Source organism: Bombus affinis, chromosome 7, assembly GCF_024516045.1.
Source record: "Bombus affinis isolate iyBomAffi1 chromosome 7, iyBomAffi1.2, whole genome shotgun sequence".
NCBI lineage: Eukaryota > Metazoa > Arthropoda > Insecta > Hymenoptera > Apidae > Bombus > Bombus affinis.
Genome location: NC_066350.1, coordinates 2,279,234 through 2,301,254, shown reverse-complemented (window position 1 = coordinate 2,301,254; position 22,021 = coordinate 2,279,234). Strand labels below are relative to the sequence as shown.

The 22,021-nt window shown below is 35.6% G+C and overlaps 2 protein-coding genes across 2 annotated transcripts in view; one reads left to right on the top strand and one right to left on the bottom strand.

Annotated features, from left to right (window-relative positions):
* The first annotated feature begins 531 nt into the window (after nucleotides 1–531).
* LOC126918356 (uncharacterized) lies at nucleotides 532–5,467 on the top strand. The gene is made up of 10 exons (XM_050726177.1): nucleotides 532–723; nucleotides 1,053–1,269; nucleotides 1,706–1,990; nucleotides 2,839–3,112; nucleotides 3,646–3,847; nucleotides 3,935–4,119; nucleotides 4,290–4,482; nucleotides 4,580–4,798; nucleotides 4,901–5,146; nucleotides 5,231–5,467. Exons 1-10 carry the CDS (start codon nucleotides 675–677, stop codon nucleotides 5,401–5,403), a joined length of 2,043 nt encoding a protein of 680 aa, XP_050582134.1. The 5' UTR covers nucleotides 532–674; the 3' UTR covers nucleotides 5,404–5,467.
* Nucleotides 5,468–8,606: 3,139 nt separating this feature from the next.
* LOC126918395 (chymotrypsin-1-like) overlaps nucleotides 8,607–22,021 on the bottom strand; it is a 253,434-nt gene continuing 240,019 nt past the window's right edge. The window contains exons 2-6 of the mRNA XM_050726263.1: nucleotides 10,464–10,525; nucleotides 9,886–10,036; nucleotides 9,453–9,705; nucleotides 9,125–9,262; nucleotides 8,607–8,953 (exon numbers count right to left, since the gene is read on the bottom strand). Of these exons, the coding sequence (XP_050582220.1) occupies nucleotides 8,762–8,953; nucleotides 9,125–9,262; nucleotides 9,453–9,705; nucleotides 9,886–10,036; nucleotides 10,464–10,515 (786 nt within the window). The 5' untranslated portion in view covers nucleotides 10,516–10,525 and the 3' untranslated portion in view covers nucleotides 8,607–8,761. The remainder of the gene's footprint in view (nucleotides 8,954–9,124; nucleotides 9,263–9,452; nucleotides 9,706–9,885; nucleotides 10,037–10,463; nucleotides 10,526–22,021) is intronic.

Genomic DNA, 22,021 nt, shown 5'->3' with positions numbered 1-22,021 from the left:
TATGTACGATAAGTTTCCTAATATTTAATCCATGTTTACGAACCACTCCGATAACATTAAAATTTTTATATCAATCATTTGGGTATATGTAATGAAATATATCGACGTGTAAATTAAACATAAAAAAAGTTATTGTTTTGATAACAGTTTCTATGCCCATTTAATTGATCCCTATTACTACAAATAATATTTTGTATTGTACGTAATAGTGGATTATCTAAGGGTGTAAGAAATTTATTTCTCAAATTTATCAAACGAATTAATTTCACTCGTTTGTCTTCCACTATTTTGAAAATATTTAGTGAAATATAATCTTCTTTAAAGACTAAATGGGCAGATACGTATATTCACGTAAGACTAAATTCCTCGGTCACAGGAAGTCCTCAATCATGTTATAATCCCACCTGATGATCTATTTTGAAAGCGTAATAATTAAAATATTAGCTATATCGTAGATCGGTAGAGTGATATGTACTTTCCTAATTGTAATTTCGTGTTTTCAAATCACATAAAAAACTGATATCGTGTAGTTAAAGAAACAGTACGTAAATGTTATACGAAAGTTTAGTCTTATCAAACAATTAATCTAAATTTCGTTGAAAGAAAGATTTAAATACTGATATTATATAAACTCATAATTTTATAGTCCAGTGTATGAGAATTGCGATCTCATAATGAATCTTTTGCGGGGAACCTCTTTACTCTTTGTTCTTATTCTTACCGGTAAGAATCTCTCTTCTTTTGAAATAATTCAATAACACGCAAGCAGAAATAATACATCCAGTAGATATTAGAACTGTTTTATGTTATTTGTTTCCGAAACTAACAAAATTTACATTACATTATCGTTGGTGTTATTGAATATTGAATTCTTTCAACTCCATATGTGTAGCGTGTTAGTTTTTTAACAATATTATAGTTCGAAAACTGTCACAAAAATGGAATAGTGTTTATAATATATGATAATGTATTCTTTCGTAGTGGAGCTTAATTATATTTTTTATGTAATTATGTATTACATAATTTGAAAAAGGCGTGATCCAACCTTTCAGTTTTAGTTCAGAATGCAGTCTTACAATCTATCATTGCGGGTTACGCGCCCGGCATTAGTGGAATGGGACTTGTTAATGAAAATGACTGTTTAACTGACGAACTACTTGCTGATTATTCCTTGTCAAATGCTATCGAGTGTGCACGAACATGTAGACCAGGAGAATCAAAGACGTGTTATTATAAATTCGTAATTGAACGTTATCCCGTTAATGGCCAGTGAGTATAATGATGAAATATTAGTATTGAAAACTCGTTAAACTTCTTTCAAATTAAAAAGTAAAAAATGTTTGATTTTTAAAAGTCTAGAAATTATTGAAATTTTTTTCACAACTTATCATCGTAATTTGAAGTATCAATACTAGCTACTTACTTATGTAGTGTTTATAATTAAATTTGTGATCATTTATTCTTTAATTATTCCAATATTATTACTGTGAGTATTTTGCGGTTTAAAAAGTTCCGTGACAGAAGGTTTAACCTCCGTATCAAAGTATCAAAGATTGTATATATTTTATTACGTATGATAAGTTTCATTTCAGATAGAAATTTTAAGGAATAGTTAAAGTAAATTGAGGAATAAGATACAAGTAAATTAGAAACGATCGATTATGAAATAAAGAATAAAATTTAAGGAATAATTCTTCATTTTCAGGGCGTGCAATTTGTGTATGCCCAACGCTACAAATACTTTATGCCCTAACTGTCAATGCGTTCCCGGGGATGGAACGCAACGGATGGCTTTGACTGTGAATAGAATGATACCAGGGCCAACTATACAAGTTTGCAAAGGAGATTATGTCGTGGTTGATGTACAAAATCTGTTAAAGTCAGATTCAGTTACGGTTCATTGGCATGGTATCCTCCAACATGGTTCTCCGCATTACGATGGGGTCCCACATTTGACACAGTGTCCGATCATGATTCATGACACATTTAGGTAGAGTAAAATTTAAAAATTATGTTAAAATTGCGAAAATTTAATTGTAATACGTTACATCGTAGCTTTCATGATCGATCATTTTGATATAAAATTGCTAATACTTAATAATTTGCAGACGGATGTCGCCACAGCGGTGACATTAAAAAATTTTCAAATTATAAATATTTATTGCGTCGATTAGTTGGTAACGTCGCTAGAAAAATATGCCGAAGCCATATAGAGCAAAGGTTTAAAGAGCACACGAAGAAAACATAATAAGTCGAAGTGTGTTTAAAATTTTAACGTGAAATAAATGAAAAAGGGAATGACCTGATAAATTCGAAGATATAATTCTCTTGAAAATACATGAAAAATCCACGATACTTTGTGAAGAACGAGTGATATTAGTTTTCATGTTAATTTAATTTAATTCATATCATTCTGCATACTAAATATTGTTAATATTTTTGAAGTACAAACAAAAAGTACATGTAAAAGGGCGAGAAAGGCAAGAATTAACAATGTATTGAATTTTAAAATTGCTCTTCTATAAAAAACAGGAAATGTCAGATATGTTATCATCTGTGGCCTTCAATTTTACATTCCTCGAGTTACTTTATCTTCTTCGTAGAAAAATAATACAGAAATACAATTAAAATTGAATCTCTTTCAAAAATACGAATTTTCATCTTAGAACAGCCTTATGAGATAAAATTTCATTTGATTATTCTAGGGTAATTATGATAATGATAATCATAATAATAATCGAGGCAGGAAAATCTGTAATACTATAAAACATTCATCAAACAAGAGTATCAAATAACTTGAAATAAAGAATTTTTACTCGAATGTTATATTTTTGCTAGATATCAATTTTTTGCTAATAATTGGGGAACTCATTTGTGGCATGCTCACACAGCAACGCAAAAATTGGATGGTGTATTCGGAAGTTTCATTGTACGATCACCACCGCAAGATGAACCCTATCAAAATTTGTATGATTTTGACCTAGCAAATCACGTAATCGTAATTAACGATTGGTTTAAAGAGGAGGCTACGAGCCGATTTCCAGGTCGTAGAGCCGGCGTAGTTCATCAGAATCCCGATGCGTTCTTAATTAACGGAAAAGGAAGATTCATTGTGAGTTTGATTTCCTTACTTAAAATATTTTATCATAGAAAATCTCAGCCAATAATTAAAATAAAATCGTCGTATTTTTATATTTAAATATTTCTAAAATTTGATTACGTAATACAGTATAGTAGTATATACCTTTTTATCATGTATGATTTTGTTGAGAATTTTGGATCTTAATAGTCGAAATAATGGTATAAGAACACTAAATTTACACTTAGAATTTATATTAGAATAGTTATATATTTATTTGATAAACGATTTCAGAAATATCCATCGATACACACTTGCACACGTCTCACCTTTTTCCATACCAGACTGTTAACTGAACAGTTTACATTTCTTTGTTTTCGAGACGCCGTGCACACACATACTTCCACACACTGATATTCATGTACAACTATCACTACTACGCAGCTAATCTAGTCCAGCACATAAAATTATACATATCTCAATAGATTTCAAAGTATTTACATTTTAAAGACGCTATGTATTAAATACCATATATTAACTTAGTTTCTTAATTTTGTCCATCCCAGGATCCCAGTAACGCTACGTCAAACATTCCCTTTGAAGTAATCACCGTAGGTGCTAATCAACGTTATCGTTTTCGTTTAATTAACTCCTTCTGTACCGTTTGCCCTGCACAATTGACTATCGAAGGCCATAGTCTTACCGTTATTGCTTCCGATGGTCAACCTATGCAACCTGTCGTTGTTGATTCTATAGTTTCTCTGGCTGGTACGATATTAATAAAAATGCAAAATAGTATTATTAATAAAATTGTCATTCTATTCATTTAATTTTCCTTTCGAACAAATTTCACAGGAGAACGATACGACTTTGTCATTAATACTAATCAAACACCTGGTGCCTATTGGATACAACTGCGTGGGTTGGATGATAACGCCTATAACGGTATCCAACAATTAGCTTTATTACAATACGAAGGAGCATCTACTACACCAAAGACAAAAGAACCTACTTTTGATAATCCTATTCCTCATGACCTAGTAAGTAGTCTTCTTGTATTTTATATGGAGTTGCTGATTAACTGAATCGTAAAAATGTTCAATTACCTAATCGGTAAAGATATATTTAGTTTAATAGTGGCTTTAGTAGTGGTAAGATATAGCAATAATCTAGTTAGCGAAATATATAATTTTAGTTATTACAATCATAGGTGCTGGATATCGCAAATTCCGTTTGCAATTCTACGGTCAATTATATTTGTGGCAATGGATTAAACAACGCTTTATCAGTCGATCCAGATATTTTGAAAAAAGAACCAGATGTAAAATTGTATCTATCTATAGCCATGCAGAATTATAAACCGGAAGAGGTGTTCGTACCTAACACATATAAGAACTTTCTGGGTAAGATATGGATATAGTTGTCCGATTATTCTATTTTCTGTTTGTTTCTTGAAAGAACATATGATTAATCCTTTTCTGTTTTTTTTAATCTTAATAGTTCCATCACCAAAATGGATAGTAGCCACGACGATAAACAACATAAGTTCAGCTGGTACATCCTCCCCGCCGCTCACTCAGTTGGAAGACACACCTGCAGATGCATTTTGTAACATCGAAAATTTACCACCCCACTGCCATCCAGGAGCTCTGTGCACGTGTATTCACTTGATTAAAATTCCATTGAACTCCATCGTGGAAATAATCCTGATAGACGAGTGTATGTTAAATGTTATCTAAATATGGAATTAACAGATTACTTTACAAAATGTTTATTTGATAAAGTGATTGATATATACATGTACTATCTTGTAATTTACAGTTGACACGGTATCTGTACGACATCCCTTCCATTTGCATGGATACGTATTTTATGTTATGGGCTTAGGTCAACCCTTGGGTGCCACTACAAGTTCAAATACTACGAATAAGATGACACTGGAATATTTCAAAGAACTTGAAAAGAAAAATCAAATAGAAAGGAATTTCGTTTCTCCACAAGGAAAAGATGACATTCCTATACCAAACAACGGATATGCCATAATTAGATTCCGCGCAAATAATCCAGGTAATCGCGAATATTGACAAATCGAGATTTTAAAGATTTTATATGCATAATAACTAAACGATTTTATTTTATTTCATTCTTAAGGATATTGGCTGTTCCATTGTCATCAAATTTTTCATCATCTTGCTGGTATGGAAGTCATTTTACAAGTTGGGGAGGTATCTGATATGCCAAAACCACCGGAAAATTTCCCAAGATGCGGCAATTTTAAACCGAAAATACAACCATTCACAAAACAGTATGGATTTGAAAAGTAATCGAAATTGAAAATGATCAAACAAGACATGACCATAACTAATAAATATAATGTATGTCTCCTCATTCGTTTTCGTATGTGAAGATTCTAGCTAAGTAGTGTAATTCGTAGATTTTTTTTTTTATTTATTAGAATATTTACAATCAGTTCTCGTTGAGAATTTTCAGTAACTTCATTTGGCGTGATACAATGACATGGCTTATAATAGTTTTTATATTGTTGGTTCTAGTAAAATCTAAGGATTTAATCTAGAGGGTATTTTCTTTTTAGTCTGCGGATCTGGTCCGTCGTGTCTAGTAGTTGGGTGACTAGTGGGTTGTGGTGGTTGTTGACTCTTGTGTTATATCTGCTTCTGGACTTGTTTTTTTTTTTATTTATTAGAATATTTACAATCAATTCTCGTTGAGAATTTTCAGTAACTTCATTTGGCGTGATACAATGACATGGCTTATAATAGTTTTTATATTGTTGGTTCTAGTAGAATCTAAGGATTTAATCTAGAGGGTATTTTCTTTTTAGTCTGCGGATCTGGTCCGTCGTGTCCAGTAGTTGGGTGACTAGTGGGTTGTGGTAGTTGTTGACTCTTGTGTTATATCTGCTTCTGGACTTGTGTATTTCATCTTTGACTGTAGGTATCTTGAGGTCATGATGGATTGTTTCGTTGGTAACATACCAGGGTGCATTTAATAGGGATCTTAGCGTTTTCGATTGGAAGCGTTGGAGTATTTCAATGTTGGAATTACTTGCTGTTCCCCATAGTTGGATTCCGTAGGTCCAGACAGGTTTTATTACGGTCTTATAGAGCGTAATTTTATTCTGCGTGCTTAGGTTGGAGCGACGGCCAATGAGCCAATAAAATTTTTTGAGTTTGTCCCTGAGTTGTTTGGATTTGTCTAGGATATGTTATTTCCATTCGTAGATAACGAACTAAGATTTCTTTACAATAATTTAAATTAAATTAAAAAAGGGAGTATTAAAAGATATTTATTTAAGTTATTTATTTTTCGAACGTAATTTTGTTACTTTCTATTTCCCAATTGTCTCGATAAAATATATTTACATCTTGTAATCGCAAATGAAGTAGAGAATTCCATATTTCTGTAATATTTCAATAGGCATTAATTTATTACAGATTATTAACAAAAAAAAAAAAAAGAAAAAAACAATCCGCAATTTAGGAATTAATGATAGTCTTACTAACAATTTAATAGATCGTTTAATTAGTATATAAGAACATAATCGCAATCGCAATTAATTAATTCATATTATTTGATACATAATTCATAATTACTGTGATGTATTACGCTATAATTACGAATTATATAACAAATAATAATGATTGCTTAGGTTTTACCATGTTTGATGAAATCTTGATTCATCTATAAAATGAGACAGAGTATTTGAAAGTATCTATATCTCTTCTTTTAATACATCCAATGATTCTGCTCGCATAAATTTATTAATTTTTATATATCATTATGTATACCAATATTAGAAAAGTAACAGTGTAACTTTTATTGTTCACATGATGAATCAAATTCCATTTACCGAACACTTTACATACAAAATTTTTACTATTAATAAATTGAATACACCGTAGACGATGAAATTACAAAAAAAAAAAAAAGAAATAATTCTGATAATAAACAATTACTACTACAAATGCATCATTTATTTAATTATTATTTATCTTTCATATTTTGATTCCGTGAAAAATTTTCCATGTAAAATATTTTATCAGAATATTTATCAATCCAATAATATATAATAATCCTCTGCAAAATTTTGAAATTGTATAATAAAAAAATCTTCATTTTCCACATTTTTCATTCCATTAATTTATAACAACTTTAAGTAATGAATAATATTTATAAATTAAAAATATTCATTAACATGAAATAAATAAATGTTTAGCAGTATTTTCATAAATGATAACTTCAAAGGGAAATAAAAGGTGTTGAAAAGGGAATCAAATTGGTAACCAAGAGGACTACCAAAATATTCGTTCAGTATAAACTGGAACAATGCGCGAGTAGTATATTTTACTTTTTAATATATGATTATGTTAAAGTATTATTTTAGTTGAATTATTAATTTAGTTATTTACGTAGTTTTATTTAACGAAAGCAGAACATTATATCTATTACGGTTAAGTGTAGTCAGATTAAGAAAGAAAACGAGCGGTGGAGTGATTTTGAATATTCGTAGTAATCAGAGTAAAAGTAATATAATCTTCATATCATTATTAGTTAGAGATAAGATTATAGATTATATACAGTGTATAAGATAAAGTTATTTATCTGGTCAGTACCTTCAAAACTTAAGAGCATAGTACTTTTTATTCAAAATTATTGCTTCAATCAATCGGTAATTCAGTTTGTACAGATGCATACTATAGAATTCTTTATTTTCCTTCTAATAATAATTTACGATTTTATATAATAGTTATATACTATAAACCTTTAAATAGTGAAACACGGAAAGTATTTCACGTTACGTTTATAATATAATACGTCTATAATTATAATCCTTTATGAATGACCACAATAGCTTGTATTTTGCTTTCAATTGTTGTGTATGATTCGTGAATTGAACATACGGTAAAATTCCGTTTATTAGAATCTGTCACGGGACAAGCTCGTGTAACTGAGGTTCACATGATAAGAGCGTACTAAATGTTCTTACTATTTACGATTTCTCGTTCATATAATAGTAATTAAAAAATAAAAATAAGTTAATTTACCAGAAGCTTATTTAAACGTGTACTAATTAAAGTTCCGTTTAAATAAACGGAGCACGTTCGAATGGTTTAACTATACTCGTGTAACGTTATAAATTGTAGAGGGCGTAATAAAACCTGTGAATGGTCGGTATTACAGAACATGTGACGCGATACCTTATAAGATGCCAGGTCCATTTTTATCGCTTTTGACGATTGAGTCGAATATATGGAATTCCTATATTTTCTGCAGAAAACCACAGAGGGCGTAGGAAACACTCTGAGATTTTTCTAGTTCGGCACGTGTAACTACCGACGAACTGAGATATAAAGAGGCATGAAGTCTCATATAATGAGAAATAGAATATTCCGTTTGAATAGAAATCTTGTAAATCATATAAATAGTTCCTCTGATTGGTCAGCTCTTCAAAAAAGCTAGAGGTATATATATAAAGATGAAAAAGAGATAGTTAACACGTACGTGCTTTATTGCAAAATGATGATTTTTATTTTTTAAAACTTTTGCTGTATATAAAAGTGACGATTACATTTAAGTTCATATACATTTCAAAACTGATTACTCCATTATGAAAATATAAAAATTCAGGATTTATTGCGGAAATATTAGAAACGGGTAAATTTAAACAATGTAGATACCGTCTTCCGGTTGTTCTTCAGTTTCGTTCATAAGATACGATTTCTGAGAATCAATCCAGGATACGAAGGATGACACTCTCGTGTATACATCAGGTTTGCCGACGGCACAAGGTTGTCCAAAGGAAACGACACCGATTTGTACATCATTGTGGATGAGTGGACCGCCGGAGTCACCCTGAAATTCGAAAAGAAAAGATTAGTCGTGAATTAAATGTTGATAAGGTCGATATTGCAGCGAACGAAAGAAGTCTTAGAAATTCTAGCATTACCGATCTCAATTTTTAAATTCGTATTTGGATGAAAAAGCATGCATCGTTTAAATACAAAGTGTGTTAAATATACTCACGTGGCATGCACCTTCTCCAACTTTGGTGTATGTGCAGATGTGGGAACTTTGAACTCTCCAGTGGGCTTGCTTGCATTTTGATTGGCTCTCGACCAGCAAGTTGATGTATTGCAAGTTGTTTGGCGCTCTTCCTCCGAGCTGTAAACGAAATACATGTTAAATGTATCATTCCGATAGAAAAATAAATTTAATATGATTTTTATAACTAAGCTCTGAATACTTTCGAATACGAAAATTCTAAATTCCGAAGTTTCGAGTTCCTTAACAAGACATTCTTTAATTATTATAATTTCAAGTAATCGTTGAAACGGCTATGTTTCGAACTTACTTTGGTAGTTCCCCAGCCGGACAAAACGCAGTTTGATCCTTCATAATTGTTGCTACCGGTTGCCAATTTGATTGGTTTCACCAAGTTGTTGAACGCGATATCTTTGTTCACGCGAATCAAAGCTATATCGTTGACAAGGGTGACCGAGCTGAAACCCTTATGCGCAACGGCCTTTTCCACTCCGTAAGACTGTCCATTTGTATTCAGTTGATTCGTTCCAGCGTGGACGGTAATGCTTTTTAAGTTGTTCAGTCTATAAGACAAACATGTTCCATTGATTAAAAATTTTCAGCAATCAGTGATAAACTCGAAGCTTACTTTACTTTTGTACTTTTGTAAATATATTTTAATAAATATGATTTCTGTGTATCTGCTTTGTTTGACAGCTTCTTAATTTCGGTATTCTTTGTGCGCTAAATTTTATAATACATACCCTTCGACACAGTGAGCTGCGGTGAGAATGTGACGTGAGTCGATGATGGAGCCACCGCAGAAGTGGTTTCCGTTCTGTCTCAGAGACACTTGGTGGGGAAACTTGCCAACTGGTGCGTCTTTGCCACCGACAATTTGGCCTTCAGGGAAGCCTAACCAAGACAAAATCATAGTAAGGTTACTGCATTCGCGGTTTCATACAGCTTCGCGCATAAAGCCTTACTTTTGTTTAGTCATTGTAATCGTTTGTGTACCGCGCACTAAACGAGTTGAGAAAATTAAAATTATCGAAATAAAGAGTTGCAATTGAGCGAGCAAAGCAGAGAACGATCCTTTAAATTTCCTAAGACAATTTCATACAATTCCATAAACTTTTATCCATTTTCTACCGATTTTTATTTCCATTCTCAAAACATTTGGTAACAATCGAATTAACTAATTACTTTGACTTGCTTAAGGCGTGAAGGCTATATCTAAGATATAGATATAGTTAGTATACGATATAGAGTATGTAAAGAAATTCAATGTTGGACATATTCGAGGACTTTGAAAGATTTTTTTTCGGTTGTTATTACTTACCAAATGCGGCGACTGCGAGGCAGAGCACAAATGAAGCGCTCAGAGTGAACATATTGCTAAGAAGATTCACAATACTATGATGGACAGAAACTGTATCGATCACTTTATATACATTCCGAGAGCATACGTCGCGTTGATAAGGATAAACAAAATATTAGATTTTTATCAGGAACGAAAATAAGCGCAACCGGAGAGATTGACGTTCGAGATACGTGAAATCCCAGTAGTTTTGATTATAAAGACAAGATAGTATCGATATCGTCAACTATCGGTTTCCTACTTTTTTATATGTTCTTTTCATTAGAAAGAGCAGACAATTAATCTGATAACGGATATAAACTCGATACCGTTAAATTACTACTTCTTTAATGGATATCACGTAGAAATTTCAATTGATAATACGCGCCAATTGATCGAATTTCAATCGATATCTTTAATCTTTTAATTATTGCCTCTTGTGAAACGTACGCTCAATCGATTGTTTAATTTAGATATTAACAGGCACTCAAGCGAGGCGTAAAATAGAAATTTAATTGACATTCCTTGATAAAAAAGAAATCTCTGCAATAATTTCCGAGTATTTCCTGACGTAGGTACAAATAATTTCAACAGTGTTACGACATTTGTAATTATTATCTTGCTGTATTCGTTTTATTAAACGAAACACACGATTAATTGCTTATATGGAAATGAAATTTTATTCTCGAGAACTTCTACTCTCCAAATTTTGATTTTTATTGAAAGATATTTGAAACGTTAGACTTGGGAAATAAATTGTAACAATAATGATTACAAGGAGTTAAATATGAATTATGGTGATCGATTTTACGATCTATTGTAACGATCAAGACCAAAAAACTAAGCGAGATTGTTCAATTTCATTTTCTTGTTCTTTCCAAACTCCTGGAACACTTTCATCTTGTTCATGCGCAACACGCCGGGAAAAAACTTTGTAATGAGCGAAACGAGCGGAGGGTCGATGTTTGCAAATCATTAGTACGACGGCAAGGGCTAAGGGTTGGTACTTTGGGACGAGGGTCGAAAGTCTGCGCTATGTCTTACAGGTAGATATGTATTCGTATTATTACGAGTCGTATCTAAGACGTTTCTTTCGCTTCATTAATTATAACGTTTGCTCTGGGTATCGTAATGCAGTCGTGTTTAAAATTCTCGATTTCCGTTGTAGATATTAACTAGCGTATGAAACGACCAAGATCTAAATTCGTCCACTTTTGCATAATATGTTCGTCGAATAATAGAATTACAGTCGAACGAAGAATAATTTTTGCATCAGGATCGTATTCGAAAAGTATGGACACGATCTTGAAGAAAACGCGATTCGAGAAAGTGCAAGTCTCGATCGACGCTCGATAAGTCGATTGTTATTTAATTTAATTTCAATTTAATTTCATTAGGAAAAAGTTAACGAGAAAGATGGCAGTGAGTAATTTCGTTCGTTGTGTATTCTGCAAATGAATATATCTTAGCGTTCCTGGTAATTCTCCGAGCATCCAGAGGGGATTTCGCGTCCCTAAGGACCAGAGAAGGCGATTGCGAATAACAAGAACCCTTCGTCTATGCCACGAGTCTTGATCCTGTTAACGGGATCATCCGAGCGCCGCTGATACAGTGAAAGACCGTGAGATAAAACCAAACTCCCTTGGACCTTTCTCTCTGGCTGTGTTGTTTCGAGGTCACTGGATCAATTCAGAGAAAACCGTGTTTTTCTCTTCTCGGCAGTTTTCCGTTTCAGACGTTCCACGACGAAGCGCGTCTAGTGCGGATTACTTAGACTAGCGTAAGTACGTTTTGAATTGAGAAATATGCCGACACGGAGAAACATATTTTGATCGTGTTATTAATTGCGAGTATAATTTTAGATAAAAAAGATAGAATCGCAGTCGAATATTATAATTAAACGTTTACTGGCTTCAGCTTGTATCATTAAGAAGAAAATTTTACTGCGCGAGATTGAAAAAGATTTTGGAAAATGTAAAGTAATCACAAGTAGTAACGACGTACGCGTTCGAATATTCGTAGGAAGGTTTGCAAATCAGATTTCCCGGCGTTAGGCCGATTCGTAATGCTCGGTCACCGTATTTACATATGCATATCATTTGTCGTATCGCAGGGGAGAAAGCTCTGTACTGGTAATATCCCAGAGGACTCTCCATATATCCAAATCGCATTACTGCGCTGCCCATTTCGTGCTAAGGTACGTCACGAACGATTTGATATGCGTGCGCTATAACCGAGTTAACAATCCGCCATGACAGATGGTGATTCGGACGATTTTCCTACTCTCCGTTTCGATCGACGAGATTCCGGTTCTCATCGGTCGTCAGAAACTCGATAGTTAGCTTTCCTGTAAAAATAAATTGCTAGATTAGTAGGTGATTTAAGTAAAGATGCGTGGGTCAGGTAAATATTTTTCAAAACATAATATATTTGTCACACGCGCAATATGTTAGTGCTGAAAGTGCTAATATTTCTATTTCGAAACTTTGTTCGTCAGATTATAGAGTATGGTAGGTATAACTCTGCTTCTAACTCTTCGATGAGACATTCGCAATATTTTCATAAAATAATTTTTAATAGGTTTCAGTAACACGCTCCGAAGCCGACGGTAACGACGCATAGTTATTTCAATGAATCGTATACGTTTTTTCCCTTCTTTTTAATATTTTCATTCCTGGCTCGAATTCCCACGAGAATCTGAATTTCCGTGCTTTTCCGAAGAAAGATACCGTCGCTAGGAAAGTGTATCCTGGGACCACTACTTTCTTTGCGTATAGTCTTTTATCGCATAAAAAAGGTGTAACAGACGCCCGCGAGCGTCACGCAGGAAAACGATTTCAAAGATTGCTGGCTCTTGGACGGTAAAATCCCTGTTCTCCACCCTCAATTCGCGCTCAAATTCTTCGAAACGGACGGACGAATGGACGGTGGCGAGAGAGTTTCTTCGACTTTTTCTCCATTGTCCACTCGCCTGCCTTATACTTAAAAGCAAGATTTTTACAGCGCGGGTCAGGCGAGGCTTGCTGCTGGTGTAATCACTGTCGAAAAATTGCCGAACATCTTTTGGTTCAGAGAGAAACGGGTGGTGTGTCGAGAGATCGATGGGAATCTCCGAGTTGTGGGTGCGACGACCCAAAACCAAAGGCACATCGTTACACACTGGCCAGCCGCAACGAATACTTTTGAGTGGGCGATGGTTATTTTTATGCCTCGTAATTATACATTCTTTTGGCCGTTGCCTCGAACTTTTAGGGTTACATTTAGACCGAACCAAACCGACAGCCACGGTTTTCACGCGCGCCTCTCCCACGATCCGGAGGAACCGCGACGCGTCGTTTCGCACCGCGCCAGAATCGGGATATCGGCGTTGTACTCTTCTTTCGACAAGCGGTGCTTCCTTTTTCTCTCCTTACAATAGGTCTCAAGATTTCCTTTGGTCTCGACTGGCTTTTTGCGCTATTATAATGTCGTAACAATGCCGGAAGAGTTACAAATGGTCGAGGTAGAAGATTAACGGTTGTATCAAGGAATTTCGACAATTTTTTACTTCTTACGCGATAATTGTTTTAAATTTTGAACATGGTATTGATCGTAATACGATGAATGGGAAAATTTTCTTTCATTCCGTGAGATTGTATATATCGTAACAAATTCCGGATTGTTCCTTGTTGTAAATTGTAATTATGGAAATAGATGTTTAAGAATAACGTGGCAGTTACTTAATTAATAAATGATAAGATCAAACTGTCGCATTTGTTGATAAAAATTAATGATATTTTTGTTTTGCTTTCCTACTTCAATCGTTAAGAATTATAATCAATAGTTATTTCAAGGAATGATCTAGATATCGGAAAGAACTTTCACGAGTAACTTCCGATAGCTTGATAGCTTAGAAATAAAATTGCGAAATTTTATATTTCTTGCTTGAAAAATTATACACGATACCCACAATCTTCTAAGTATAGATGTTTATAAAAGTCTGTAAAGATAAAAAGATCGATAAATATGCATTGATCGTTCTCTTCCTCGATTGTCTTCGACTGTTTCCAAACGAAAGACTTAAATTTCTTTAAACGCCAATCGAAAAGATCGACGACGATAATGTACAATCATTGAAAAATCTGCAAAGTTAGGATTACGGGTTTCGTGATTAGCATCGCTGTGTTAGCTGTCAACGATAATGCGACAGTCATTATCGTAGCCGTGATTTTGAGATGATGATGAAGCAACTTCATTGATAAACGCCCGTACACCGTATTTGAACATACTTACACGGAGTACGATAATAATTGCTAGCGTATAGAAGCTACCCTATGTTTACGAAGGACCTACTATTAGTGCAAACACGTATTATCCGTTCGGTTGTTCTCCCGTTTATGGCTGGTAAGTGATTTCAACCACGAACACCTGTAGAAAGTGCCGACAAATTGAGCATTTACGGACGCGAAGAAGACGTCAACTGGAGAATAACGTCTTACGGTTACGGGATTTCAAAAATCACAATTTGAGCATATTAAATGTCTGCAGACCATTTGACGAGCAACAACTAATTCGTTTTCTCTTCTTCCGCTATGTTGATTAATTCTTAACCCTTATGTGTGCAAGCAAAATGCCGTGTAACAAACGTATAAGTAAGTTTGGAGCCTTGATATTTAAAATTTTCGCATAAATATTTGTGATATTTTCGTAAAAAAGATAACAGAATCGTAAAATAGATATAATTCATCGGACATTTACACGCGCTCTGTTACATTCTGTATGATGATATTGAGGAATGTTGCGCAAAAACGCGTATCATGGTCGATCCGTTCGATCGAGAAAAAAGACGAAAGCTCGCACACATATCGCGTTGATGAGTGAGCCGACCGACAATTGGAGATCGTGATTAATGGACCGGCCGGTGGATGATCGGTACATGCCAACGAATCCGGGGACCGCTTAGCGTGAAATTTACCTGATGAATTGTTCTCACAATTATCATGATCTACGGGTCTGTGGATCCGAGAAACACGAAAGTCTTGGCTGGTCTGCTAATCTTTCTCCGGCGAAGCCTTCACTTTGGCCCTTAGCATCCCCTCCGTCTCCTTTCCCTCCACTACCGCCTTTTACCATGGTAGGGGCGGTCGACTCACCCACACTCGTTGCTTATAAAGATACTCTACTACTATTCTACGACGTAGAAGGCGGCTAGCTGGCAGAAATCTCAGAAATTCTTACGTCGATCGAGAAACTATAATTATCTTTCCGGGCTATATGGCATGCAGTGAGTAGTAGGTACATAAGAAAAAACTTCACGGCAACGCCGACGCGTTGTCCATTTTTTCTCCCACGATCGAGCGTGTCTGTCGTCCAGCTTGGTCACGGAAGGAACCGCTGCACCGTGATCGAGGCAAGGAACTGTTGTTCGCCTTTGGCCGGATTACGCTAGAACACGATATACAGTCAAAGTTTGGTATTCTAGGAAGTAACTTTGTCGATGACGAGGAAATTACGTTATCGAGACGTAGGGAGTATCTTCCATATTGCTTTTTTCCCAACAATTAATCATTTTACTTGATTGTAATGTTTGCGGGAGTAGTTGCGCGAGTGTAAGTTGGTTGAAGTGTTTACAATCCAGTTCTTTGAATCGTTCAAACGTTAAATGTATTTTATATAAGTATTTCTAGTATTACGACGTCTATTTTATGACTAATTGAAAAGTACGTTATGAAAAATGATCGTACTACGATAGTTTCTAGCCTAGAGCTGAGCGTGCTAGCAGAGGTAAAATTTTCGTGATCCAGTGTAAGGGGACCATTTCTAGTATTACGTTTCGTTTATTAGTACGTTTCTAGTATTACTACATTTCAAGTATTTCTAGTATTACGACGTCTATTTTATGACTAATTGAAAAGTACGTTATGAAAAATGATCGTACTACGATAGTTTCTAGCCTAGAGCTGAGCGTGCTAGCAGAGGTAAAATTTTCGTGATCCAGTGTAAGGGGGCCATTTCTAGTATTACGTTTCGTTTATTAGTACGTTTCTAGTATTACTACATTTCAAGTATTTCTAGTATTACGACGTCTATTTTATGACTAATTGAAAAGTACGTTATGAAAAATGATCGTACTACGATAGTTTCTAGCCTAGAGCTGAGCGTGCTAGCAGAGGTAAAATTTTCGTGATCCAGTGTAAGGGGGCCATTTCGAAGGAATGCGCCATCGTGGGGGAAGGGTTGCAACTAGACAGGCTCGCGGTTCCTCTGAAAACGCTTTGCGAGATTGCAGAAGAATTTTGGACGTCCGCGAGACGTGATTTATGGAGGACTTTCGGCCGAGGTGGAAATAACTTTAACTGCTGTTGCCGTGATCACGGTCACGGTGATTTTATCTAATCAGCGGTGCGTTATTACCACGGATTAACGAAAGTGGCGCGAATTAGCGGCCATAGAAATAGCGATTATTGCATGCTCAGATACCGATTCCTCCATTATCATCTCTTTATGTTTTGCGTATGCTCACCTATTATCTCTGAATCAATCAGGCAAGTTTAAACAGATTCTAAAACTAAAGAAGGAATCAAATTTCGAATTGCACATTTAAATCTAATCACGATGATTGTTTTAATTTTATCAATGTATTAAAATTATACATCGGATTTGCGAAGAATTAACGGCGGATCGTCTAATTAAATGTCAACTGAAAGAATGGGAGAAAATGGGAGAAAAATGTACGTGTTTGACGAAAATAGGTAAAGAATTCTTACGATGAATCGACTGTTTGTTTAGTATTTAGTTATTTCTGTTATTAAATTATTGATAGTTTAGAAGTTTGTAGACGTATTTCAAAATAAATGCTTTTTGTTATTTGTGCATTAGTCAGAAATCAAATGAATTCTGAAGTGAAATATACAATGATCGTATTTGGATTACCTTCTTCTTTATTGGATTATCATCTATCCATTATCATCAATTAACTTCAAATCCCGTTCAATGAAAAAGATCAAAACCAAATAGTCCTATCGTCTAATCTTTGCATCACGCAACAATTAAGACAACATTTCAATGTCGATTTCTTATTTCACAAAGTCTCGTTTTTATCTGTCTTATCGCCTTAATCAGCCAAGTTTCGTTATATAGGAAGCGATCATAGGAATTTCCTAACGATCCGATAACAAGAGTCCCTATTATGAACGAGGATTGATTGTTGCTCGGCCATGGGAGCGACCAGACTACTTCATTTAAAGTAGAGTGTCACGCGGATAGCCGAAATTAGGGTTATAATCCCCCTTGTGCCATCTGATACGCGTCTCCCTTGGCCTCACCCCCGTGCTCATTCCACTCGCTATTTACCGATAGTATTTTAACCCTCGATTTGTCGTCAACAGCTTTCGGGAGTCCATTGGGAATCTCGCTGCCTAGTTTTTGTCTGCCAGCCACGGGAACGACATGTGTCGATTATCGTCGCTAGACGCTTGGTACCGGAGGCGGCGAATCTTCGCTCGAGGTATCGATAATTTGTTTCTTGCGTTACGCATACTCCAGGCCCCGGCGTAATTACTACATATGCGTACCAATAGCCGTGACGTTACACCTAATAGCCGGTGTTTTCGGCCGTTTCGATGTGCGACTCTGAGAAATACGAGATCTCCTCAATGATAAATGATATTCAATAAATAGTTCCGCTTATCCTTCCTGGCGATGAGCTGTAAATCTTCCTCTGCGTCCTTGCGGCGTTCCTCGCTTCCTTGAATGTTCTCTTCCCGATAAGAGTTTGACCGAATGATTGAGAATAAATGACTTTGTGTTTGATATCATGTGTTCGAATTATTTATTTCTGAAAATGATAGCTTGTAGCAATGAAATGTAAAATGTGGGCAAGAAACGAGTTAGGTATATAATTTCGGAAAAATGTTATCATTAAAATAAAAATCCCGTATATATAGAAATATACTACAAAGAAACGGGCGAGGTACCTACGTTATATAATAAATGTCGTATCAAACAGTACTATAAGTAGAATTGTTTGTTCTTGATATGTCTGTATATCTACTTACGTATTATTTTAACGAGTTCAATTGTTTGATATCTCGAAATACCTCGAATACCTTCAAAAAATTCCACTACTATTTCATTCTGTTCACTCTATTATCTTCGAATATTTTACGACAGCTCTATTATAGGGAAGTGTTCACTGTATGAAATTATACTTTCCTACTACCACAGTTTGGGAAATATGAAAGTCTCTACAATAATTCAGATTTCGCGTAAACACAATCGAATAATGTTGTTAATCCCGATGTTTGATATTACCTATACATCCTTTGCAACATTTCCCCAAGAGCAAACGAAGACGAAATCCTTGGAGTTTCTCCGCAATTTTGTAACGTTGTCTCGCATGGTACGGTCGCAAGGTATATTGTTACACCGCATACAGGTGGAGTATGCAAAAGGAATACCGAGAAACGATTTCGAAACGACGAACAGGAGGAGAACAAAGAGAACGTCACGGTTGATATGACCCTAAGCGGGTATCGATCGCTGTTCTTTCTAGCGGAGCGGGCGCAACCGGCCAGGATATTTTGATAATTCCCTTTTTTGAGCGCGATACTCTACAGCGTGTAATGCGGAAGAGATCAAAGGCGTCAGTAGCACCTGTCCTCTAACCCCCGTCTTGTCATCCAGCAGAATTACGCCAGCAGGCTTGGGATCCCAACGGATTCTTTCTTTCCCTACCTACTACGCTTTCTCTGATTTCTCTATCTTCCTCTCCTTATTTCGCTCGGAATTCTCCTCCGCTCGAAATTTTTCTTTCGTTTTCCCTGTATTTCTATTATCGTTATTCCTCCGCTCCCTTGTCATCCCTCTTTCGCGACCTTTCTCCGATTTTCGTCCAGCGTCTCCGATCTACTCTTCTTTCCATCGACAGATTCCTTCCATCCAACAGATTGTCTGTTTCTGTCTGTTGGTACGTGCAACGGTTTGATCAACCTCTCCAAACGAAAAAGAGATTGTCTTCGTTAGATGTATTTTGCGTCCCCCGGCTAACGCTACCTGGATCAAACTGCAATTATCTTTATTGCGTGAGCACCCGCTGGCGTTACTCGTCCAGCACTTGCAGTTCTTTTATTCACAGATGCTCGTGGAATCAGTTGTCACCGTATACGTTTTCGTCAAAGGATCTCGAAAATCGAAATTAAACGATGCTCCATGGGTGAAAGTGAATGGAGTAGGTCGAAGAAGAAAGAATAAGGAAGGAGCGATTAGAAAGCAAGTTTGTAGAGTAAATTATAGATCCCATCGAGCTTTCAAAGGGATTCAAAATTACAGATGAACGATGTTTGATTCTCGTGAATCACTAGTGACGGTCACCGAAAGTAAACTATTCATCAAACGAATGAAGCGATATATCAAGTATTTGTTGTTTCGAAATATTTCATTATACGTGGAAAGTGATTCGTTTCAGGATTAATTAAACATCTCGATAGTGATGCAATGTTTTCGTTCTGATACAAATTTCTATGGAAATACATACACGTTTTTCAGTCTACGGAATGAGTCGATCAATTGAACCGACGGAAATAGAAGGGGAGACACGGTATTTCTTTTCGGTGACGGTCCGATAACGTTTACACGCGAGCTAATAATTTTACCTTGAAATTACGAAGCGGGCTCGAATTCTATTTCACTAGACAAGATCTTCTATACCCGCGAGATAACAACGCGGGAATTCGCCGTGCGTCTTGTGCGCTAACATTTGTACAGCGCATTGACAAAGACGTCGGGGACTCACGGTGCCACAACTCGATACATCGACGAGTTCAAATAACTTCAGCAAGCATAAGTCATCCGTAAAGCCCGAGGCCTCGTGGTCGGGCTACCCTAGAATTATCGCTAAACGTTATTGCTTAGCCTCCATAGATCTTGTGTATAAAATGCTAGGTTATCCTTACCGTTTATGTGCGGTTAGAAGCGAGGGTGGATCTATGTCGGTCTGGGACGAGTCTAGAATTTCGTTGAATCATTTTGACCGTCGTTCCTCGCGGATTTAGGCGATGCCCTTGTTATGCTTTTAGTTCTGGTATTTTGCAACATCGTTTATTTCATTAAACTATTTCAGGCTTATACCTGTAATCATTGAATTACTGATTTCAACGCATTTAGCGAGTATCTTCGATATTAGTGTTTTCGTTTTCACAGTTATCGATAACATTTGATTTTCCATTTTTACGTATCGTTTTACGGAATATTAAATATTTAGATACGTAGAAATTCTGCTCCAGTTTTTGTTGCTCTTCTAAACTTCCAGCTCCTAAATTCGCAACAGAAGCGAGCAATTAATGTTGTTAAACGCGTTAAACGATCGTGTCATCATTATCTGCTTCGTGGTCATTCTCTTCGTTCCGTGGTAAATGATATAAAGCATGGGAGCGCTTTAGAGCCTGCCGCGAGACATTAACTCGTTTTTCATCGTTCCTTTTTTTCGGAAGCACGTAAAGAGACGATAGAAATTCACAGGAATGGACGAAGAGAACGTGGAAGCAGAGAAACGCAGAAATGGAGAGAGAGGGAAACGTATACCAAACGAAACAGGTCGCTTTGTTGTTAAACGGCAGGAGTTGGAGGGTATAATTCACCGTTGTAACAGACTTTGAGCACCGTTACGTACAAAGATCAAAGCCAGTTAAACCATCCGAACTCCCTGCCAGCCAGAACTATGATATTTTGACGTATTTAATGTTCGTTTCTTGTTAAATGCTGCGTTGATATTAACCAAGAGCGGGCGTGCGTTAACAATTCACCTATGTCGGTCTCTATAATGATACGTTACGCGCGAATCGTTTCTTTCGATCTACAATAAAGTCTATTGACATTTGTACGAAATCGTGACGAAAGATTCTGTGAGGGCTATCGCATCGCGATAAATCTCGTTGACACGTGCTGCTTTAGATAGCTTTAGAAGATTTTCTATAAGAATGTAAGTTCCTTTGATAGAAATCAGAAAGTTCATTAAAATTGATAAACTTAAATAATGACAGCTTGTGACAGTTTTATGAATTTGTATAGATGATTATAATGGTAAACTGTTTGCAAATTCTTTCTTCAAACGATTCTATTAATGTACTGTTAAGCTAGTTTTTGTATGAAGCTTTTGTATGAGAACATAGTTATTTCTTTGTTTCTTTTTCATTATTTCAATGAACCAATAGACAAATCGCTATCTTTATATTACTTGAAAATAGCACAAGCATATATGGTATCGGTTGTTCCGTTGATCTGTTTTAATTTCTTTGCACAGTTGCAAAAATTTCGCATCCTCTTTTTCTTAACATAATTAAATAAGTTCGAATTTGAATTGTATTAAACCTTGCAGATAAAATGTGGATCGTCCGCTGTAATATTATCAGTTCGTATATCCCAAAATCCAAGTATTAATCAATTATGTTTTAACGTCGTACCTACCAATAATTTACCCACGATGGTAAGATAGAAAGGGGTTCCTCATGGGATATATGAACGCTGTAACCGAGGAAGACATTCTGAGTGATTGTGGTTACGGC

Bases quoted from the DNA above. Each gene is read 5' to 3' on its own strand.
- LOC126918356 (XM_050726177.1), top strand. From the start codon at position 675: ATGAATCTTTTGCGGGGAACCTCTTTACTCTTTGTTCTTATTCTTACC. The intron at 1,991-2,838 runs GTAGAGTAAAAT...TATTTTTGCTAG, and splicing joins ATGATTCATGACACATTTAG to ATATCAATTTTTTGCTAATA. The intron at 3,113-3,645 runs GTGAGTTTGATT...TGTCCATCCCAG, and splicing joins ACGGAAAAGGAAGATTCATT to GATCCCAGTAACGCTACGTC.